This window comes from Chelonoidis abingdonii, chromosome 2 (assembly GCF_003597395.2).
Source record: "Chelonoidis abingdonii isolate Lonesome George chromosome 2, CheloAbing_2.0, whole genome shotgun sequence".
NCBI classification, from domain to species: domain Eukaryota; kingdom Metazoa; phylum Chordata; order Testudines; family Testudinidae; genus Chelonoidis; species Chelonoidis abingdonii.
In genome coordinates this window covers 108,387,956-108,408,275 of record NC_133770.1, presented here as the reverse complement: position 1 = coordinate 108,408,275, position 20,320 = coordinate 108,387,956, and the positions used below count along the sequence as shown (strand labels likewise).

Here is a 20,320-nt window from a genome sequence, read left to right as displayed (position 1 = left end):
ACAGCAGAGAATGTTGTGGCACCTTATAGACTAACAGTCGTTTTGGATCATGAGCTTTCGTGGGTGAATACCCACTTCGTCAGATGAATGTAGTGGAAATTTCCAGGGGCAGGTATATATATGCTAGCAAGCAAGCTAGAGATAACGAGGTTAAGTTTCAATCAGGGAGGATGAGGCTGTTCTAGCAGTTGAGCTGTGAAAACCAAGGGAGGAGAAACTGGTTCTTGTGTATGGCAAGCTTCACAGTCTTTGTCAAGCCCTGAGCTGATGGTGTCAAATTTTTGCAGATGAATTGAAGCTCAGCAGTTTCTCTTGAAGTCTGGTCCTGAAGTTTTTTTGCTGCAGGTGGCCACCTGAAGGTCTGCGATAGTGTGGCAGGGGAGGTTGAAGTGCTGTCCTACAGTTTTGTTATATTGCCGTTTCCTAATATCTGATTTGTTGTCCATTATGCCTTTTCCGTAGAGACTGTCAGTTTTGGCCAATTACATAGCAGAGGGGCATTGCTGGCATATGATAGGGTATATTAATTGGTGGAGCGTGCTGGTGAATAGAACTGGTGATGGTGTGGGCTGATCTGGTAGGTCCTGTGATGTGTCGCACGGTGTAGATATGTGGGCAGAGTTGCGGGGTTTGTTGCATGGATTGGTTCCTGAGCTAGAGTACTATGGTGCGGTGTGCAGTTGCTGGTGAGAATACGTTTCAGGTTGCAGGTTGTCTGTGGGCAAGGATTGCCTGCCACCCAAGGCCTGTGAAAGTGTTGATCATTGTCCAGGATGGGTTGTAGATCCCTGATGATGCGTTGGAGGGGTTTTAGCTGGGCTGTATGTGATGGCCAGTGGAGTCCTGTTGGTTTCTTTCTTGGTTTGTCTTGCAGTGAGAGCTTCTGGGTACACTCTGGCTCTGTTGATCTGTTCCTTATTTCCTCTTGCGGGTATTGAGTTTGAGAATGCTTGGTGGAGATTTTGTAGGTGCTGGTCTCTGTCTGGGGGGTTAGAGCAGATGCGGTTGTATCTCAGTGCATGGTTGTAGACAATGGATCGTGGTGATGTGCCCGGGATGGAAGCTGGAGGCATGAAGGTAGGCATAGCGGTTGGAGGTTTTCGATATAGGATGGTGTTAATGTGACCATCACTTATTTGCACCGTGGTGTCTAGAAAGTGACCTCCCGTGTAGATTGGTCAGGCTGAGGTTGATGGTGGGGTGGAAGCTGTTGAAATCGTGGTGGAATTTTTCCAGAGTCTCCTTCCCACGGGTCCGATGATGAAGATGTCATCAATGTTAGCGTAGGTAGAGAAGGGGCGTGAGTGGACGAGAGCTGAAGAAGCGTTGTTCCAGGTCAGCCATAAAATATTGGCATATTGTGGGGCCATGCGGGTGCCCATAGCAGTGCCACTGATCTGGAGATAATATAATTGTCATCAAATTTGAAATAGTTGTTGTGTGAGTATAAAGGCACAGAGCTCAGCAGCCGTTGTGCTGTGGCATCATCAGGGAACTGTTCCTGACAGCTTGTATTCCATCTGTGTGTGGGATGTTGTTGTAGAGAGCCTCTACATCCATTTGTGGCTAGGATGGTGTTTCTGGGAGGTGACCAATGCATTGTAGTTCCTCAGGAATCAGTGGTGTCACGGAGATAGCTGGGAGTGTAGATAGCTCTCTACAATGGAAGGTATCTTTGTAGATAGCTCTCTACAAAGGAAAAAGGACTGTAAGCTGTCTAAACTCCTGCCTGACACAGGGGCCACAAATATGTGGTACCCCTAACCCACCCAGCAATATCGTCAATCTATCCAACTACACACTCAGCCCAGAAGAAAGTCTATCCTAGCTCGGGGACTCTCTTTCTGCCTGCCACCCCCAGCAACATGATACAGTTCTGTGGTGATCTGGAAGCCTACTTTGCCGTCTCCGACTCAAGAATACTTCCAGGATAACACTGAACAGTGCACTGATACAAAGGTACCCTTCCACCAACAGCACAAGAAGAGAACTCCACATGGACTCCTCCTGAGGTCGAAATGACAGTCTGGACCTATATATTGAATGCTTCCACCGACGTGCACAGGCAGAGATCGTGGAAAACAACATCGCTTGCCTCATAACCTAAGTCGTGCAGAACGCAATGCCATCCACAGCCTCAGAAACCACCCTGACATTATCATCAAAAAGAGGCTGAATAGAGGAGTGCTGTTGTCATCATGAACAGGTCTGACTACCAAAAGGAGGCTGTTAGACAACTTCTCCATACCAAATTCTACAGGCCACTTCCCTCAGATCCACTGAGGAATCACTAAGAACTGCACCATCTACTCAGGACACTCCCTTCACTAACACCAGAACAAATCAACATACCCTTAGAGCCCTGACCAGGCTTATTCTATCTACTACCAAGATCCACAAACCTGGAAATCCTGACGCCCATCATCTCGGGCATTGGCACTTCATGAAGGACTGTCTGGATATGTTGGACTCTCTGCTCAGACCCTATGCCACCAGCACTCCCAGGCTATCTCCGTGACACCATGATTTCCTGAGGAAACTACAATGCATTGGTCACCTCCCAGAACACCATCCTAGCCACCATGGATGTAGAGGCTCTCTACCACAAACATCCCACACACAGATGGAATACAAGCTGTCGAACAGTATCCCTGATGATGCCACAGCACAACTGGCTGCTGAGCTCTGTGCCTTTATACTCACACACAACTATTTTCAAATTTGATGACAATATATATCTCCAGATCAGTGGCACTGCTATGGGCACCCGCATGGCCCCACATATGCCAATATTTTATGGCTGACCTGGAACAACGCTTCTTCAGCTCTCGTCCACTCACGCCCCTTTCTCATACCTACGTTACATTGATGACATCTTCTTCATCTGGACCCGTGGGAGGAGACTCTGGAAAAATATCCACCACGATTTCAAACAGCTTCCACCCCACCATCAACCTCAGCCTGGACCAATCTACACGGGAGGTCCACTTTTCTAGACACCACGGTGCAAATAAGTGATGTCACATTAACACCATCCTATATCGAAAACCTTCCAACCGCATATGCCTAACCTTCATGCCTCCAGCTTCCATCCCGGGCACATCACACGATCCATTGTCTACAACCATGCACTGAATACAACCGCATCTGCTCAACCCCCCAGACAGAGACCAGCACCTACAAAATCTCCACCAAGCATTCTCAAAACTACAATACCTGACAGAAATAAGGAAACAGATCAACAGAGCCAGACGTGTACCAGAACCTCCTACTGCAAGACAAACCCAAGAAAGAAACAACAGGACTCCACTGGCGCATCACATACAGCCCCCGTTAACCCCTCCAACGCATCATCAGGGATCTACAACCATCCTGGACAATGATCCAACACTTTCACAGGCCTTTGGGTGGCAGGCCAATCCTTGCCACAGACAACCTGCCAACCTGAAACGTATTCTCAGCAGAACTGCACACCGCACCATAGTAGCTCTAGCTCAGGAACCAATCCATGCAACAAACCCCGATGCCAACTCTGCCCCATATCTACACCGGCGACACCATCACAGGACCTAACCAGATTCAGCCACACCATCACCAGTTCATTCACCAGCACGTTCCACCAATGTAATATACGCCATCATATGCCAGCAATGCCTCTGCTATGTACATCGGCCAAACTGGACAGTCTCTACGGAAAAGGATAAATGGACACAAATCAGATATTAGGAATGGCAATATACAAAACCTGTAGGACAGCATTTCAACCTCCCTGGCCACACTATCGCAGACTTAAAGGTGGCCATCGCTGCAGCAAAAAAACTTCAGGACAGACTCAAGAGAAACTGCTGAGCTTCAATTCATCTGCAATTTGACACCATCAGCTCAGGGGTTGAACAAAGACTGTTGAATGGCTTGCCAACTACCGAACAGTTACCAAAACCTCTCTTGGTTTTCACAGCTCAACTGCTAGAATAGGGCCTCATCCTCCCTGATTGAACTAACCTCGTTATCTCTAGCTTGCTTGCTAGCTATATATACCTGCCCTGGAAATTTCCACTACATTCATCTGACGATAGTGGGGTATTCACCCACGAAAGCTCATGATCCAAAACGTCTGTTAGTCTATAAGGTGCCACAGGATTCTCTGCTGCTTTTACATATTCAGACTAACACGGCTACCCCTCTGATGTTTGGAAGAAGAGGCAGGGGCAGACTGGCATCTGAGACCCAGTAGGGCAGCAGACTGAAATGAAGGAAACAGATATGAAGAGGAGCCAGAGTGAGGGGGGAGTACGGGTAATCTTGGCAGAGAGGCTGGAAGAAGGGGCGAGGCAAGGGAAGCACAAATTAGATAAGGAGCTTTTGGAAGCAAGAGGGAATGGGAATATGAGCTGGGGGACATGCCTTAGGGTAGAATGAGACCGATCAGATGAGAAGAGGAGACTGTGATTGTTTGGTGTAGGGTGTCTGGAGGGATCTGATTAGAACTTGCTGGGCAAGAAGACCAGGGCTAAGATGAAAAGCCTGAGGAGTGGAGGTTGGAACTGGAGAGGCAAGGGGAATGGGACTAGGAAGAGGAGTTGGGCAGGGAAGAGCTAGGACTGGGACATGGACAGATTGTATCAGATGGGACAGAAGAGGTCATAGTTGGAGAGAATGAATACAAGAGTCTGTGCCCACCAGATCACAGAACCTGGAATGAAAACCAAGATTCCTGAGCTTCATGATTCCTCAGCTGTCAGCCAATGTCTATGACACCCATCCCCTCTAGTGCTTGTTTACATAGAGGATGGCGGCCTACCACTATCAATTATTTCATTAGCTCATCTGTAGAAGTCTGTACAGTGGATTTAAAGGTTCCAAACCTACTGATGACCTAATGTAGACATCAATTTGATGCCAGATGATTGAATTTCTTTTTTCTTCAGTTAGCTTAAAAAAAAAAAAAAAAAAAAAAAAAGCTAACAAACCTAGGACACACAAAAAATATTAAAATAATATAATTAAGGTTGCAAGGCCAAGCATACAAAAGTCAGGAAATGTCAGAAATAAAGGTGCCTATGCAACCTTAATAGGGCCCTCTTTCAAATGCATTATGCTAAAGTCTTTAACAGGACTGGTCCCTCATTCAGTGCTGAGGCAACTTTAGTTCTGGCATTTCCTAACTTTCTTGTACTTGAGTTTGCAACTTAATCATGTTCTTTTAAGGTAAAATTTGGTGTTTAATATGTATAAATATAAATAGATAGGACTCATTCCCAGACTTCTAATGTTTCGGAATTTTTAAAAATATATAATATTTGTAATGAAAATGTTTCTTTTCAGGGTGTGCTAGCCGGACTCCACAGAAAGCTGCTTTTAACCTTAACTCTTAATTGGGAATATATTGGGATAAATATAGTATACATATATGCCTGCACACTCAGTGACAATAACAGGTTTGTCAAATGCCAAAATATTTTGATTATTCAAGATAACAGGTATAAAATGGCATTATGCCATGACATTAACTGCATGTTTTATGACTTCTAATAAACACATTGAGACTTTATTACCTAATAAATACCACGATCCTTCAGTATTGTGACTGCTTCCACTCAGTGCTGGAATATTCATGAGATTTTTAAATTCAAACCTCTCCTTTCACTCTAAGAAATTCAAAAGTATATTAGAAAGAAAGACGAAAATCTTCCTCATCAACCTAATTTTTTAAATGGTAAAGTGTAACTAGTTTGGCAACACATTTTCACTGCAGCTCTGCCATAACAAATGGATTAGTTGTTGGGCAATTTAATCAGCTGGCTTGCTGATTTTATTTATGCACTGACTTGATGTGCATCCAGCACTTGAAAAACGGGTATGGGTATTTCACTGCGAGAATCTGTCCAGATGGACCCAGAATGAAGGAAGATATTCAAAATATTGTTCCTAGGGGATTGGCCAGTTGTATAAAACATAAAAATCCTTCTGTGCAATTTTCTGAAAAACATAAAATATAATGGAGGATGCTGAGGAGAGCGTAGAAATGTAATCCATTCACGATTTAGAGTAATTGACTTATTTGGCAGGAGTCAACTGAAATTAGGTTTTAGCAGCCCCATCTACTAAAGAATGTAGCTTCTGCAAGCCATAGCTGGAACTAAGTTTCTAGCTCACCTCTAAGCTCACTCTTTTCAAGTAAGAATGCCTTTGGGGCATTATTTAGAAATTTACCAGCTGCAGTAAGATTTCCTTTAAAGCAGGGATCGACAACCTTTGGCACGCGGCCCATCAGGGAAGTCCAGGCAGGCCTGAACACTTTGTTTACCTGCAGCGCCGCAGGTTTGGCTGATCGCAGCTCCCACTGGCCGCGGTTTGCTGTTCCAGGCCAATGGGGGCTGTGGGAAGCGGTACGGGCCAAAGGATGTGTTGGCCATCACTTCCCATTGCCTCCACTGGCCTTGAACGGCAAACCGCAGCAAGTGGGAGCTGAGATCGGCCAAATCTGTTGACACTGGAGGTAAACAAACTGTCCCGGCCTGCCATCAGATTTCCCTGATGGGCCGCATGTCAAGGGTTGCTGATCTCTGCTCTAAAGGAACTGGACAATAACTTTAGTAGTGGGAAGCATTTTGAGATATTTTAAACCTTTGTCAACATAGATAAATATAGTCTCACAAATGGTCCCAAATCTGAACAGGAGATGGACTACCTGCAAGCGTAACTTGGACCCTGGGTGAACAGTGTATATATTGGCTGAGAATAGGGAAGAAGGAAAACAGGAAGGGAGAATAGAGAAAACAGAAAAACAGCAGTAGAAATTATTCGAGTCTAGAAAAAACATTTCAGTATGGAGTTTGAGTTTCTATATTTATGTAGGGGTAAAACCTCAAGACATAATAATACTGTCTTAAGTATACTAAAAATATGTCTCCTACTGGGTTCTACTATGATATAGCATTGCCTCATTTTAGTGTGTTAAAATAAGGTTCCAAGGAAGTGTTACAAAATTATGCTAGTCACCAAAACGTCTGGCTTTTAAATTGAAATGAACCAATGACAAAGGTTTGATTCAGATCCTGACACAATATTCAGTCAGATTTATTTGTTACACTCAACTGTCAGTTGGACCACTACAGCTACAAGTGATTTGGGAATATTTTTTCTATATAATTTCTAGGAAGATTAACACGGGTAAAAAATTGGTTAAAAACAAATTGAAAATATAAAAATATGCATAGCATCAGTACCACAAACATAAAATACCTCCGTTAATGTTGAATGACAAACTAATTTAATATAATGAAATTAAATGTTAATGAAAGCCTTTGACAAGGCCCCTCATCAAAGGCTCTTAAGCAAAGTAAGCAGTCATGAGATAAGAGGGAAGGTCCTTTCACAGATCAGTAACTGATTAAAAGATAGGAAACAAAGGATAGGAAAAAATATCAGTTTTCTCAGTGGAGATAGGTAAATAGCAGGGTGCTCCAAGGGTCTGTACTGGAACCATCACTGTTCAACATCATCATAAATGATATGAAAAAGGGGGTAAGCAGGGAGATGGCAAAATTTGAAGATGATACAAAATTACTCAAGATAGTTAAGTCCAAAGCAGACTGTGAGGAGTTAAAAAGTGATCTCACAAAACTGGGTGACTGGGCAACAAAATGGCAGATGAAATTAAGTGTTGATAAATGCAAAGTAATGCACACTGGAAAACATAATCCCAACTACACATATAAAATGATGGCGTCTAAATTAGCTGTTACCAATCAAGAAAGAGATCTTGGAGTCACTGTGGATAGTTCTTTGAAAACACTTGCTCAAAGTGCAGCTGCGGTCAAAAAGCTGACAGATGTTAAGAACCATTAGGAAAAGAATAGATAATAAGGCAGAAAATATCATAATACCACTATATAAATTAATGGTACTCCCACACCTTGAATATTGCATGCAGTTCAGGTTGTCCCCACTGAGAAAAGATATATTAGAATTAGAAAAGGTGCAGAGAAGGAAAACAAAAAAATATTAGGAGTTTGGAACAGCTTCTATATGAGGAGATATTAGAAAGACTGGGACTGTTCATATTAGAAAAGAGACAAGAAGGGATAGGATAGATGTCTATAAAATCATGAACGGTGTGGTGAAAGTGAATAATATTCACCTGTTGACATAACAAAAGAACCAGGGGTCATCAATTAAATTAGTAGGCGGCAGGTTTAAAACAAACATAAGGAAGCATTTCTTCACCATGCACAGTTGACCTGTGGAACTCATTGCCAGGATGTGTTGTGAAGGCCAAAAGTATAACTAGGTTCAAAAAAAGATTAGATAAATTCATGGAGGATAAGTCCATCACAGGATATTAGCCAAGATAGTCAGGAAGGCAACCCCATGTTCTAGGTGTCCCTAAGCCTCTGGCTGTCAGAAGCTGGGACTCGATGACAGGGGATGGATCACTCAGTATGTTGACCTGTTCTGTTCATTCCCTCTGAAGCATCTGGCACTGTCCACTGTCAAAAGACAGGATACCGGGCTGGATGGACCATGGGTCTGACCCACTATGGCCATTTTTATGTTCTAATATACTATTAATATGGTTTACATGAATTTCCTTTCAGCAGAATTCTCACTTTAAAATAAACTATAAATAAAAAAAGTGTCACCAGTGTAACCAACACACACAAAAATCATTCTTAATTTACAATTTATGTGGTTTACATGCATTCCCTTTCAACATAATCAATCACCTAGCAAAACCATTAATATTATGACTAAGCATCTCTACCACTCTACCACTCAAATAGAATGGGATTCCTCACCTCTGCTACAAACACGTTTTCACCTCCAGGATACAACCACACACAATGTACTTATCAAATTCCTCAAAGTCACACTCAAGCATACAATCTTTACTCCAGTCTCAGTGTGATAACAACAGCAGCCTTTTCAAGTCAAGGCATAATCTATCAATAGCATATATTAATCATGCGGAAGTCAGAGTTAAGGTTGTGCATTTCAGTTGGAAGTGGAAAAGGAATTTTGTTGTAGACAGGAGAAAGTCTGCAATTGTGTTTGGGCTGTAGAACAGGTTAAATCAAGTTCATCTAGATGTTAATATTGCCTTAAGTCATTACACTGAGTTTTACTAAATTTCTTCACTTGAGTCACCTTAACTGAAAATTAATTGTGTGTGTGTGTGCGTGCGCGTATGTAAGGGGTAGAGTTACTTTTCTTTTTCTTTTTGTTTCTGTTTGTACAAAGTGTTACAGTGCTGGTGGATACTGTGAATATCCAATGTGGGTGAGCATAGCAGTAGTGTTGAGCAGGGAGTAAGTAAAAACTGCAACAGCTAAATTTCAATGCAGAATGGTCTGAATTGATTTCTCTGGGAAAGTTAGTAACTATTTTTTTCCATCAAAATGTAATAGTCCTCTGGAGGGTAATTGTGATATATATTTGGAAACTAAACTCAAATCAATCAATCAATCAGTGAGCTGTGAAATAGAGAGGAGCTTCACTCCAGCACACCGTATCTGGTCTATGGGAACCTGGGATGTTAGCAAGGCGACCACACAATGGAATAAAGGAACCTGGAATCAGGAGATGGCTGGGGATGTTTGCATGGAGTGGAGCTGGGAAACCAAGGGGTGAGGCTGGACAGCAAGAAAGCTGCAGTGAGTGGAAGTTCATGAAGGATACTGAAATTCTCATTGGCTTCCCTTTGGGTATATCCCAAGTGTTAAGATGGAAAAGGGGAACTTCTATTGCATTTCATTTTTACTTTGCTGAACATGTCATTTTACTGGATGTTTGTGTGTGAGGTTCTAAGTTAATGGTGATGTGACGGTGGTGGCTTAGCTACAGGAAGCTAAAAACAAAAGTGAGACTGTTGGAGCCAATTTTCAGAACTGGATGATATTCACTGATTCCTCTGGAAAAGTTAGTGACTCTCTTTTCCCCCCTTACTCCCTCCCAAAAAAAGGATGTAGAAAGATCAATAGATCTCTCGATCAATAGATCTGTGGTAAATTTTGGAGACTAAATTCAATCATTGAACTAAAGAGATTTTAATCTTCTTTATGTGAAAATCTCAGTGCAGCTTTAACTATGGGCTCACTACAGATGCCTCAATGATATTGAGAACCAGGACACATATCACAAAAACCCACAGGCATGCGATTAAGATTCAATTATTGAAAGAACTGACATGGCAAATAGAAGGAATGCAAATCTGCTGATAATGTAAAATATGCCTGGTGTGCTGTTTTTCCACTTAAAAATAATTAATTTTACAAGAATAGTGACTATGAATTTGTGTCAGACACTCTCTCTTTTGAGAATATGTTCTGCTGGAATCCTGTTTTGGAGAAATGGAAAGCAGCTGTTGATTTGTGAGTGTCCTGAAATCATTAGGATTGGGAGGAACTTCCGGTGTGTCACCTAGTTTATTCCCCTGCCTAGTTCTCATTGCCCCCAATTACCAGTATGATGCATATCTATTTTATACTTAGATATCTCCAGGGATTGTGATCCCAAAAATTCCCTTTAGAGCTTGTTGTTATTAAATGTCCTTATCATTTAATAACATGATTATCATGTTATCATGACAGATGCTCAGCTGGTGTAAATTACCATAGCGTCACTGACTCCAATGGAGTTATGTTGATTTACTCCAGATGAGAAACTGACCCATAAAGTTTATTCTAACATTTAATCTAAGTTTTAAAAGCTGAAGTTTAACCCACTGCTTCTTGCCCTTTTTTCCTGTTGGTAATGTGCACCTGTCCTCTTTAAAACATACCCACTTACATAGATTATGTTTGACTTCAGAGCACAGACAAAGCAGAATTGAGAGTGCTCAGTCCATGAAAAGGAAAAGAGGAACGTTATTATTTATAAATAGAGAGTCTGATTCTGAGGATATACAATTACCACTGAAGTCAGCTTAAGAAGGTACTAGGCAAGAGGGATAGCTAATCTGAGCAGCGAGAAAGCATTTCTTTAGTGGCTACTGTTCTGGTACATGCTTATTTCTATGAGCAGAGAGCGATGCGATGAACATAAGGCTTATTTTATGAATCCAGCAAAATGTCAAATTGCACACAATCCATTTCTCAGGTTGGGTGCAGTAGGAACTTGATTTAGATACAGTTTTTTGTCTTTCAAATACCAGTGCAGATTATGAAGTATTTCAGTAATGTCATGCATCCATTTAGTTTGCTTAGACATCTTAAATGCTTCTCTTTTAACTTCAGTAATGGCAGGAAAGGGGAAATTGTCTGCAGTTGTAAGTATTTATATCCTATTGGCACTATTAAAATGTCTAGCTAAATCTCTGCCTGAATTTAGCAGCAGTAGGTTAGATGGCAACATATAATACCTCTTTTTAATATGCTGGGGAGAACCAAGACACTTGAAACTGCCATCGACCATAATAGCAAGCCGAGTACAGAGGGCTTCACACTCTTCCATGCTAAAGGAAAGATGGTGAAAAGAACAATAATTAGGAAAGATGAAAGTTATTTATGACAAACTTTAATTAAAATTTGAAGAAGTCTGGATGGCAGAGAAGATGGGATACAGAACCTTTCACTTCTAGGTCAATGGTTCAAATGCATCACTAATCAGTAGAGACCAAAAGTTATTACTATATGACAGCTGGTGGAGTCCCATACAGATGAATTCATGTTTTCAGTCTGTTTCTAAGTGGATAATTTTGGCCATGTTACAAAAGCCATACTACTACAGGCACTAATTAACTACCTTATTTGCACTCTCAGCAGAGATGCTAAGGACTGGGCTATACAGGCACTAATTAACTACCTTATTTGCACTCTCAGCAGAGATGCTAAGGACTGGGCTATCAGCTCAATGTTCTCTAACATGCGTAGTGGAGGTCACTCCAAATTAGGGTTGGAACGTTTGACAGGGAAGCGTGGTAAAAGTACACTGCTTGTTTTGAATCGTACTAGCCCTTGTGAAGTGAAATACTACTTAGTATTATTATGGGTGACAGAGTAGAGACCACAAAATGACCCACACAGAAATGTATTTAGGATATAGCACCAAAGTTCTAAAAGATGCACCATGCTGTATTTTAATGCTTCAAATAATAATGAATTACCGGGACTTACAAATCTGAGAACAAATGCACTACCCTCATATGGAATTGAATAATCCTTGCAGAGCATAGAGAAATTAAGTAAGCTGTGGCAACAGTAATAAATTTCACGTAATAGTTCACTACAATGGTACATTTCCAAAACCAGCATCCAATGGGGATATGTGACAGAGTCTGGTTTTCAGTGGAGCCTCAACTGATATTCCATTTGTGCAAGCATAATTCTGCACTTGGGAATAAAGGTAGCTGCAATTGACCACTGACACACAGACTCATGAGTAAGATGCCTGGTAATGTGTGTGCACGCACAGGTAGTTCGATGTACCTGCAGTTCACCATGGCCCTGACTTCACATAGCCATGTAGGGTAGGGGAGGTAGGACTCAGTCCCTACCCTTGTTTGGCCCACGTATGGGCAGACCAGAATTACAGCCATTGCACTTGGGAAAGCACCGTTGAAGTACTCCTGTTAGAGCAGCTCATTCAGAAGGGGGCACTGCGTCAGGGACAGATAGGGATTAGGTAGACCATAGCTCTGCCTCTGTTACATGTGGGGAGTATGTTACAGCCCTTTAAAGGTGGTTTGCAGATAGCTGTCCCCACAGCACAAACGGGGTAGCAGCTCCAAGAGGCATTCTCTTTGCAGTACAATGCCTCCCAATGCTACCTCTGGGGTGATGCCAACTGACACTGCCCTCAGACGGGATAGTGGTTAAATACCACAATCCAGCCCTATGGGAACCATTAATACAACCTCCAAGAATAGAGGTACTCTCCAAAATTTAAGCCCATTAACTTCAGAGACTAAATTTTAAGAGGGCCCCTTAAAAAGGACCCATATATTTTATACATATACTTGCTGATGCACAAAAAAATGCATTTACAAACACAAATGCATTTCCCATTTAAGAGGTCCTTTGAAAATCTGGCCTCCAATATCAAATCGTGCCCACATGCAACCGGTCACAGCAATGTGCTATTAATTAGAATTGAAATCCATGTACATTACCATTGTTAATTTTTACTACTCTATCTTAAAAAAACATTCATTCATGGAGCTGAATGAATGATTATCAATAATTTTTTTGAGGAGTTTATTTTCTTTTCCTGCTCACAACATATCTTTGAGCTGATCACTATTACTCTCAGTTTATTTGTTATTTGAAAATGATGGTTTTACTCTGTGGTTTGAAAATCAAGCTGTGCTGTTTATCGGTGACTGTTTACTTAAAATCACATGTTTTTGTTCCCTAGCTGGATGAACAGTCTCGCAATTTGGATACAAACATTCACGTATCTGAATTTAAGGATTCGGTTTCCATGAATACCAAAACAACTTTTAAATTCATTTTTCTGTGAGCCTCAAACATTGAACATTCACAGAGAGAAAATGCCCTGAATACATCTGAAGCAACTTTCATTTAAAATATCTAACAAATCTTCTGTTGTGGCATTTTATTGATTCATTTACTAATTCAGGATTTAATTTGATCAAAACATTAGTTCAGTGTTTTGATTAATTAGTTCTGCCCCTTCTAGGCATTCTTTCATAATTACACAGATAGAGATTTCTATCAGCGAATCAGATTGCTCCCTCACTTTAAGCCATTTATATATAATTATACTTACTATGTAGTGTGCCCTGCAGGGAACACGCAATTTATTCAAGTTACCATAGATGCTACAAAACAGTTTCAATGCCTTCTCCATTAAACTGACAAAATAGAGAGCATATTAGGGAGGATTCATGAGACATTTAGAGCCATGTTAGTGATCGTGAAGAACCACCGCATCCCAGGAGAGTATAGTCATTTCCAGTACCGGAAGTGCAGATAGGTGGTGTAGGATAGACAGGGTTTAAGTTTTCATATAGTATTTCCCGAAGCCCTGAGGTCTGGGGCTTCAGCACTGAGGGGGTGCCTGGGGCTCCAGCCCTGTGCATTTGAAAATATTTACCTGTACTCTACTCTGGACAGCTGTGGTTGAATTTAAAACCTGAGACTGGAACATCCTTTAAGTTAGGGCAGCATGCTTCCCCGCTCTGATGCCAACCACCAACTCTGGTCAGTCCAGAGAAGAGAAATGGCCATGGACCTCTCCTCCTTGTCCCCTTTGGTGATGGGTAGTTCCTTGGAGGATGGTGTTGGGAGAGGTTTAAAAGGAATATCCCTAGTACCTCAGGGAACAAAGGGATTGTAGTAGTGGTTGATCCTTGAATGGGGAGAGCAAGGCAAGTGGAAAGGTCATTATCTCTTCCCTATCTCAGAATACCTATCAAGCCATAATGTAGTCCTTAACACCAGAATTTAGGCAAATTCAGATTTCATGGATGAGAAGGAACTGCCATAATAGAGCAAGAGACCTTAGCACTTTTCATCCTGAACATAAATATCGACTTCTCTCTTTCAGAGGCGTGTGCCTCAGAACTCAATTAGAGCAAGTGATTAGACAAAGAGAGGATGTTAGCCAATGTGATAATTTTGCACCTGTGGGACGTGAGCACTGCAGCACAGCCATCCTGAACTTCCTTCGTGATGGCTTTCCAGAGGTATCGCTTGGAACAGGGATCCATTCCAGAACTAGGCTCATCCTACAGAAACAAATGCATCAGTTAACAATGGGAGTAGAGAAGGGAAAGAAAGAATTTGATGATGATGCAATTAGGGCCAGATGCTCCTCACATGGTCTATTTACATGCAGGGCAAGGGAGGTCTCTGACTTAGGATTAGTAAAGTTTCTGTTTTGTCAGGGTGAAGTGTGGTGGGGGTGCAGTGTTTGCTGCTTCTTCCTGCCTAGAACTTGTGGATCTGTCAGAGGCATGGGCCAACAAATTAGAGGTCCTATATCTCCATGCTGTCTCCCCTGCACAATCACACATGGCTCCTCAGTGCTCTATGGAAGCACAGCTTCCTACTCCCAGGTTCTCTATGCCATGCTTTCCTTCAAAGGGCATTCCAATCTGTGGAGGGGGGAACCATGTGACTACATACTGACGCAGATAGCATTGCCTTGCTCCATAATATCCCTCAGGGTTTGAGGGAAAACAACGTCACCCCAGCCGGTCCGATTCATAGTCCCACACTTCCAAAAGCTGTGGAAACTAAATCTCCTGGAACAGTCATGGAGGGCTTCTGTGGGATAGGAAGTGCAGCTGCAGAGATTGCACTTTCCCTTTCTGCATCCTCTGCAACTGATAAGATGGGTTTCGATACCTTTTGCTGATGGAAGGGGAAGATACCACTTGGCCCTTATTCTTTAAAACCCATCCTCTCCACTTTTGTAGTGACAGAGAAGACAGCCCTTTCAATGGTTTCACTGAATGCAGGGTGTCATGAGGGTGGCACTGGCTATCAGTATCAATGGTGTGGGGCTGGTTTGTTTTCAGGAAGGAATTCTAGCTGAGTCTTGTAAGCAAGAAGCACAGGAAGTTGGAGCATGCTGCTCTAACTCTGATTTTGATGCTTAGACACAAATGACGCAAGGAGAGAGTGAGTCCATCTCAGTTTCTCTTATAGTTGCTTTGTCGGGTCTCCAGGGCTGGCAGGAGTAAAAGGCAGAAAAAAACAAAACCAAACCCAAACAACTTATATTTTTATCATCCAAATAAGAAGAGATACTCTAAACATTAACGGGAAGCCGATCCATTGGGTAAATTGATTCTATTTTTAACATTGTCACTTTAATACAGAAAACACTTCACATGGTATTTACTTCTATTCCCTAATTATGGATCTTTCATAGATTAACGCCTCTATAAATCCTTTATAAGTAATCCTTCCCAAAACACTTATAATATGTATAAACCTTTTAGAGCATTTGAGTTATTTAAAAGTGTGTTTTTTTCCTCTCGACACTACATATGTGAGGATGCATCTTTCACAGCAAGAGGCAAATTGAAATGGCTGCCTGTGGTGACAGATTGTCCTAAAGAGATTACATAACAGTTAGAGGACCTTCTGATAGTAGGGGAAGCATTGATTTAAGAAGATAATCTTCCCCTTTTGCCAAGTCATCCAAGATCAGTTTGAGCTCAAAAAACATAAGTAAAACCATCCAACACATAAGTGGATTAGTGCTATGAAATTAGAGGAAGCAAAACACTTCTGGTTCTATGAACATATGCAGATTCGGAGGCACAGCTCGGTAAGTGCTCTAATCGGGGTATGGACCGCCAACCACAGATCTCCAGAGTCCTCTATCCTAGTTTAACCCATTTTGTACTCACTTTGGAGACAAACTCTTGGGATTGATGATTTATCCCTTTACTATGGGGATTATACTCCCACCAAGTGGCATTTCTGAAGGATTATAAAATTTGTTTATTTAACTATTCCCCCCCTCCCAGGCATAGAAAGGGGAACTGGAGGGGACGTTTGTTTCCTCTAGTGGAACGCTTATGCCATATGATGGGCTCAGTATAAGATAAGAAAAGAGAGAAGGTACCCATCTTTCTCTGGATATTTACTAAACCCTCCTGCTACATGTTACTTTTATCTTGGCTCATGAAGATGATTTTGAAGAGCACAGTTTTTGCCTAGGGGATCTATCAGATTCCACCAAAGGGTAGATAGTTTAAAAAATATGGAATATTGAGGAGGAAATATTGCTTATGAAAGGATTCTCCTCACTGTTCATTTGGAACCACTTATGCGTATTAAAATTCTGGGGAGCTTTGCAATTGGTCTTCCCAACCTGTCTGGAGACTTTGCAGCTATTGCTCCAGAGATCTGACCTCTGCTTGCAACTGTATCCTGCTACTGACACCCTTTTGATCTGATTGGCTTATCAAAGTTTGGGGTCCCCTCCTGTGGGTGTGCCAGTTGAGAGTAGACACTGGTGGTAGTCAGGTATTTCTTTGATGCAGTTTTGTTTATTTACAAAGAATGTACAAAGTCCTATGTCTCAAACACAGAAGGAATCAGATAGAAGCAAACAGCTTCTTTTACTCACAACACCAAGAGTGCTCTTTTCAGCCTGCAACCCTGGCCAAAATCCTCTTCCAATGCTTCTTCCAGGATCAGCCACTATTATTTCAGCTGCTCGCTTTCTCTCTGTGGGTTGGTCTACACTGGAAACTTACATCAACAAAGCTATGTCTCTCAGGGAGGTGAAAAATCTACACTCCTGAGAGATGGAGTTATGCTGAACTAACCCTCAGTGTAGACTGCGCTAGATTGATGGAAGAATTCTTCCATCAACCTAGCTACTGACTTTCAGGGAGGTGGATTAACTACAGCAATGGGAGAATTCTTCTCTTGTCAGATTCCCTAGGATCCCAAGTTTTACTGTCCCCCTGGACTTCCTGCTTGTTCTTGGCTCCATTTCCCTTTAGAGAGTGACTGCAGGCTCCTCCCCTGTAACTCCTCCTGCTCTCCCTTCCTGGGCTTTATAATCCTACCCCAAACCAGCTCTACCCCAAACTAGGCTTCATCTGCAGGTAGTGTTTGTCAATCCCTCACTTCCCTCCAAGTGCAGCATATAAGGTTAATTGGCCCCTTTTGGCTCACCTTAATCCTTTCAGGGCTTGTGTGGGATAAGCATCCCATTATAATCCTATTTTAGTTTTTTTTTTATATTCTTATATTGTGTAGAAATATGGGCAGAAAATATACTATACTTTGTAATATATTGAACCGTAAATTCTATTTCTCTTGTTCTGGAATAAAAGAGATCTCTATCTAAAAAATACATACCTAAACTGCAGCAGGAACGTAGCACTTGTACAATTGCCAGCCTAGGAAACCTAGCTCCAACTGGGGAATGTTGGAGCACAAATTAAAACGAGTGTATTCCGGGAGTTGAATATGACATCTGCACTGCTTTTGTGTCACTTATTCCTGGAGGTGAGTTGCAACCTGCACCACGTTTTCACACGTCAGGTAGGAAACTAAAATAATGAAATATGTTAATGCTTCCGAAGCAATAATAATGTTCACTCTACTCACCAGTAAAAGTATTTGGGGTTTGCCAACTAAAGCCAAAGCTGTAGAAAGCTTCCTCTTTGTGCCACCGCTATATGTCTTCACCAGTTTGTTAATATGGGCATCAAGGTGCAATCGGCTAACAAGGTCCCCAGCTACCTGTAATTAAGAAATGGCAAGCTTGGTCAGACTAGTATAGTCAATAGAACAGTGGTTTTCAACCTTTTTTTCATTTGCGGGCCCCAAAAAATTGTGAATGGAGATAGACATAGTGTGTACCACAGGTTGAAAATCACTGTTCTGTGGCAACAACCACCTTTCACAGACCCCTTAGACATAGTCTGAGGACCCCCAGGGTTCCATGGACTGAAAACCAGTGCAATAGAGTCTGCACTAGTATGGAATATTTTTTTCTGGTTGAGCATATTAAAAACGTATTTCCATTTTTCTCATCTGACACATGCTGTTACTTTTAAGTCCTGGAAGAAGGCTCCCTGGAATCTATCAGACAAAATGTTGAGAATAAAAGGCTGCTGCTAGGGGATTCCCAAGGATAAGACAGCCTCTTGTACAGAAAATTTGGCTTTGTCAACTTTTGTAATAGTCATTTGCATTCATTTTGCATTGTTGAGTCAATAATTTAAAATGCTCCTCATTCCAACTAGTTTCTGTAATATCTATCTGATCAAACATATTTCTCAAGTGCTAGAGAATCTGAGAGGATGAAACAATAGGTCAGACACACAAAGATGGGATCAGCAGAAAGGCAATCACATGAGTAATAGGTTCAGCTATTCTAAATGATGGAGTTAAACAAGACACAGGACTAACTTGATAACATTTCCATTTGCAGGCTCTGACCTGGTAAAGGAGAAGGGCAGGTGTGACAATCAGGGTCTACATACTCCAGAGAGAAAAGGGGGTCTGAACCCCAGAGAATAAGCACCTAAATTAAGTAGTTGTATACAATGTTATTGTGCATAAACTTATGTCAAGTAAGATCTTTTATGAAAGCTTGTAATGTTCTGAACTTGATGGTCATTAGGAGATTTCTATGCAGGGGATGGCTATGAACATTTGCATGTGTATGTGTGTAGAACATTGTAATTGTAACTGTGGTGCAACCACATCACCACCTCATAACAGGAAGTGATGTAATTAGGTAGGCAGTGGCATCTCTCAGGCTAGCTGTTTACACAAAACCAACTTAAAGTACCCATCCATTGTCCAACCAGGAAGACACAATAGTGGAACACTGAAGTTAATGGAAAGGAGGGAGTTTCCTTCACTCTGAACAATGAGGAGTCATCATGGCAGGAAAAAGAAAGAAAAAAAAAACTTTTCAAACAGATTTTGAGGTTTGGTATCCAGAAACTGAGGGCTAGCATCTCTGCAGGGTGCTGTCTGTGAAACAATGGATTCTGGCTATCACAGGATGAAGTAATCAGGAAGGGAGCAGCATCATTTCTAATACAAGCTACCTACTGTTTTTGCCCAGTTTCCCAGCATGCCCTCACATATAGCTGTTCACAGACAGCATTAAGACACCCAAAGTTACAAGGCAATAGGTATCAGCCTGGGTGATCTCCAAAATGTTACAGCAAATTAGTCCCAAAACTTTTTGTTTAACTTGTTTATGTAAATGGTGGGGGGAGAAGGGAGGCAGATTAGGTTGGCCCTGCACAGGGGCACTAGTGGAAAGAGAAAAGAGGCAATCAGCCTCCTCAGACTTGGTGTCTCCTAACATTTCTGCTCAACCAAACCTTAATTGAGCTGGTTTTCTAGATATGAAAATGAGCCACATCTTCTAGTGCATGCAGCTTATCCTGGGTATAGCAACAAGGGGAAGAGCAGTTGGAGAGCAGGTTACAGTCCATTAGTCTCCACCTATCACTGGCACTAGCTGAGATCATCTGCCAGAAAATCCAGAGCAGGATCGTTATGCACACTTCCTCTCCCTCTGCACCATCTGAGGTCAACAGCAAAAGTCATGGGAAATTGTAGGGTTAAAATTAGACAGAACTCAGCCAGCTCAGTGAAGTCACAAAAAAATGATCAATACAGAGAAGTGAACATTTACAACCTATTACTGGTATATACTTGATCATGCCATTGGTAATAAGCTTATATAAACAAATTGTCCTGATGCAAAATTTCCTGAGGTACAGTTGAGAACCTCAGTATACCATAGAAAACATTCTTAAGGTTACATCTAAAAACAAAACAAAGAAATGAATGAAAATCTTACAAAGGGATTTCATACCCAAACCCCTCTCTAGTATGTGCAATGCTGCATG

General features: G+C 41.7%; 1 protein-coding gene across 1 annotated transcript in view; it reads right to left on the bottom strand.

The window, feature by feature from the left end:
* ABCA13 (ATP binding cassette subfamily A member 13) overlaps window positions 1-20,320 on the bottom strand; it is a 284,724-nt gene that overhangs the window by 12,228 nt on the left and 252,176 nt on the right. The window contains 3 exon segments of the mRNA XM_032792446.2: window positions 11,363-11,455; window positions 14,589-14,692; window positions 18,048-18,182. Of these exon segments, the coding sequence (XP_032648337.1) occupies window positions 11,363-11,455; window positions 14,589-14,692; window positions 18,048-18,182 (332 nt within the window).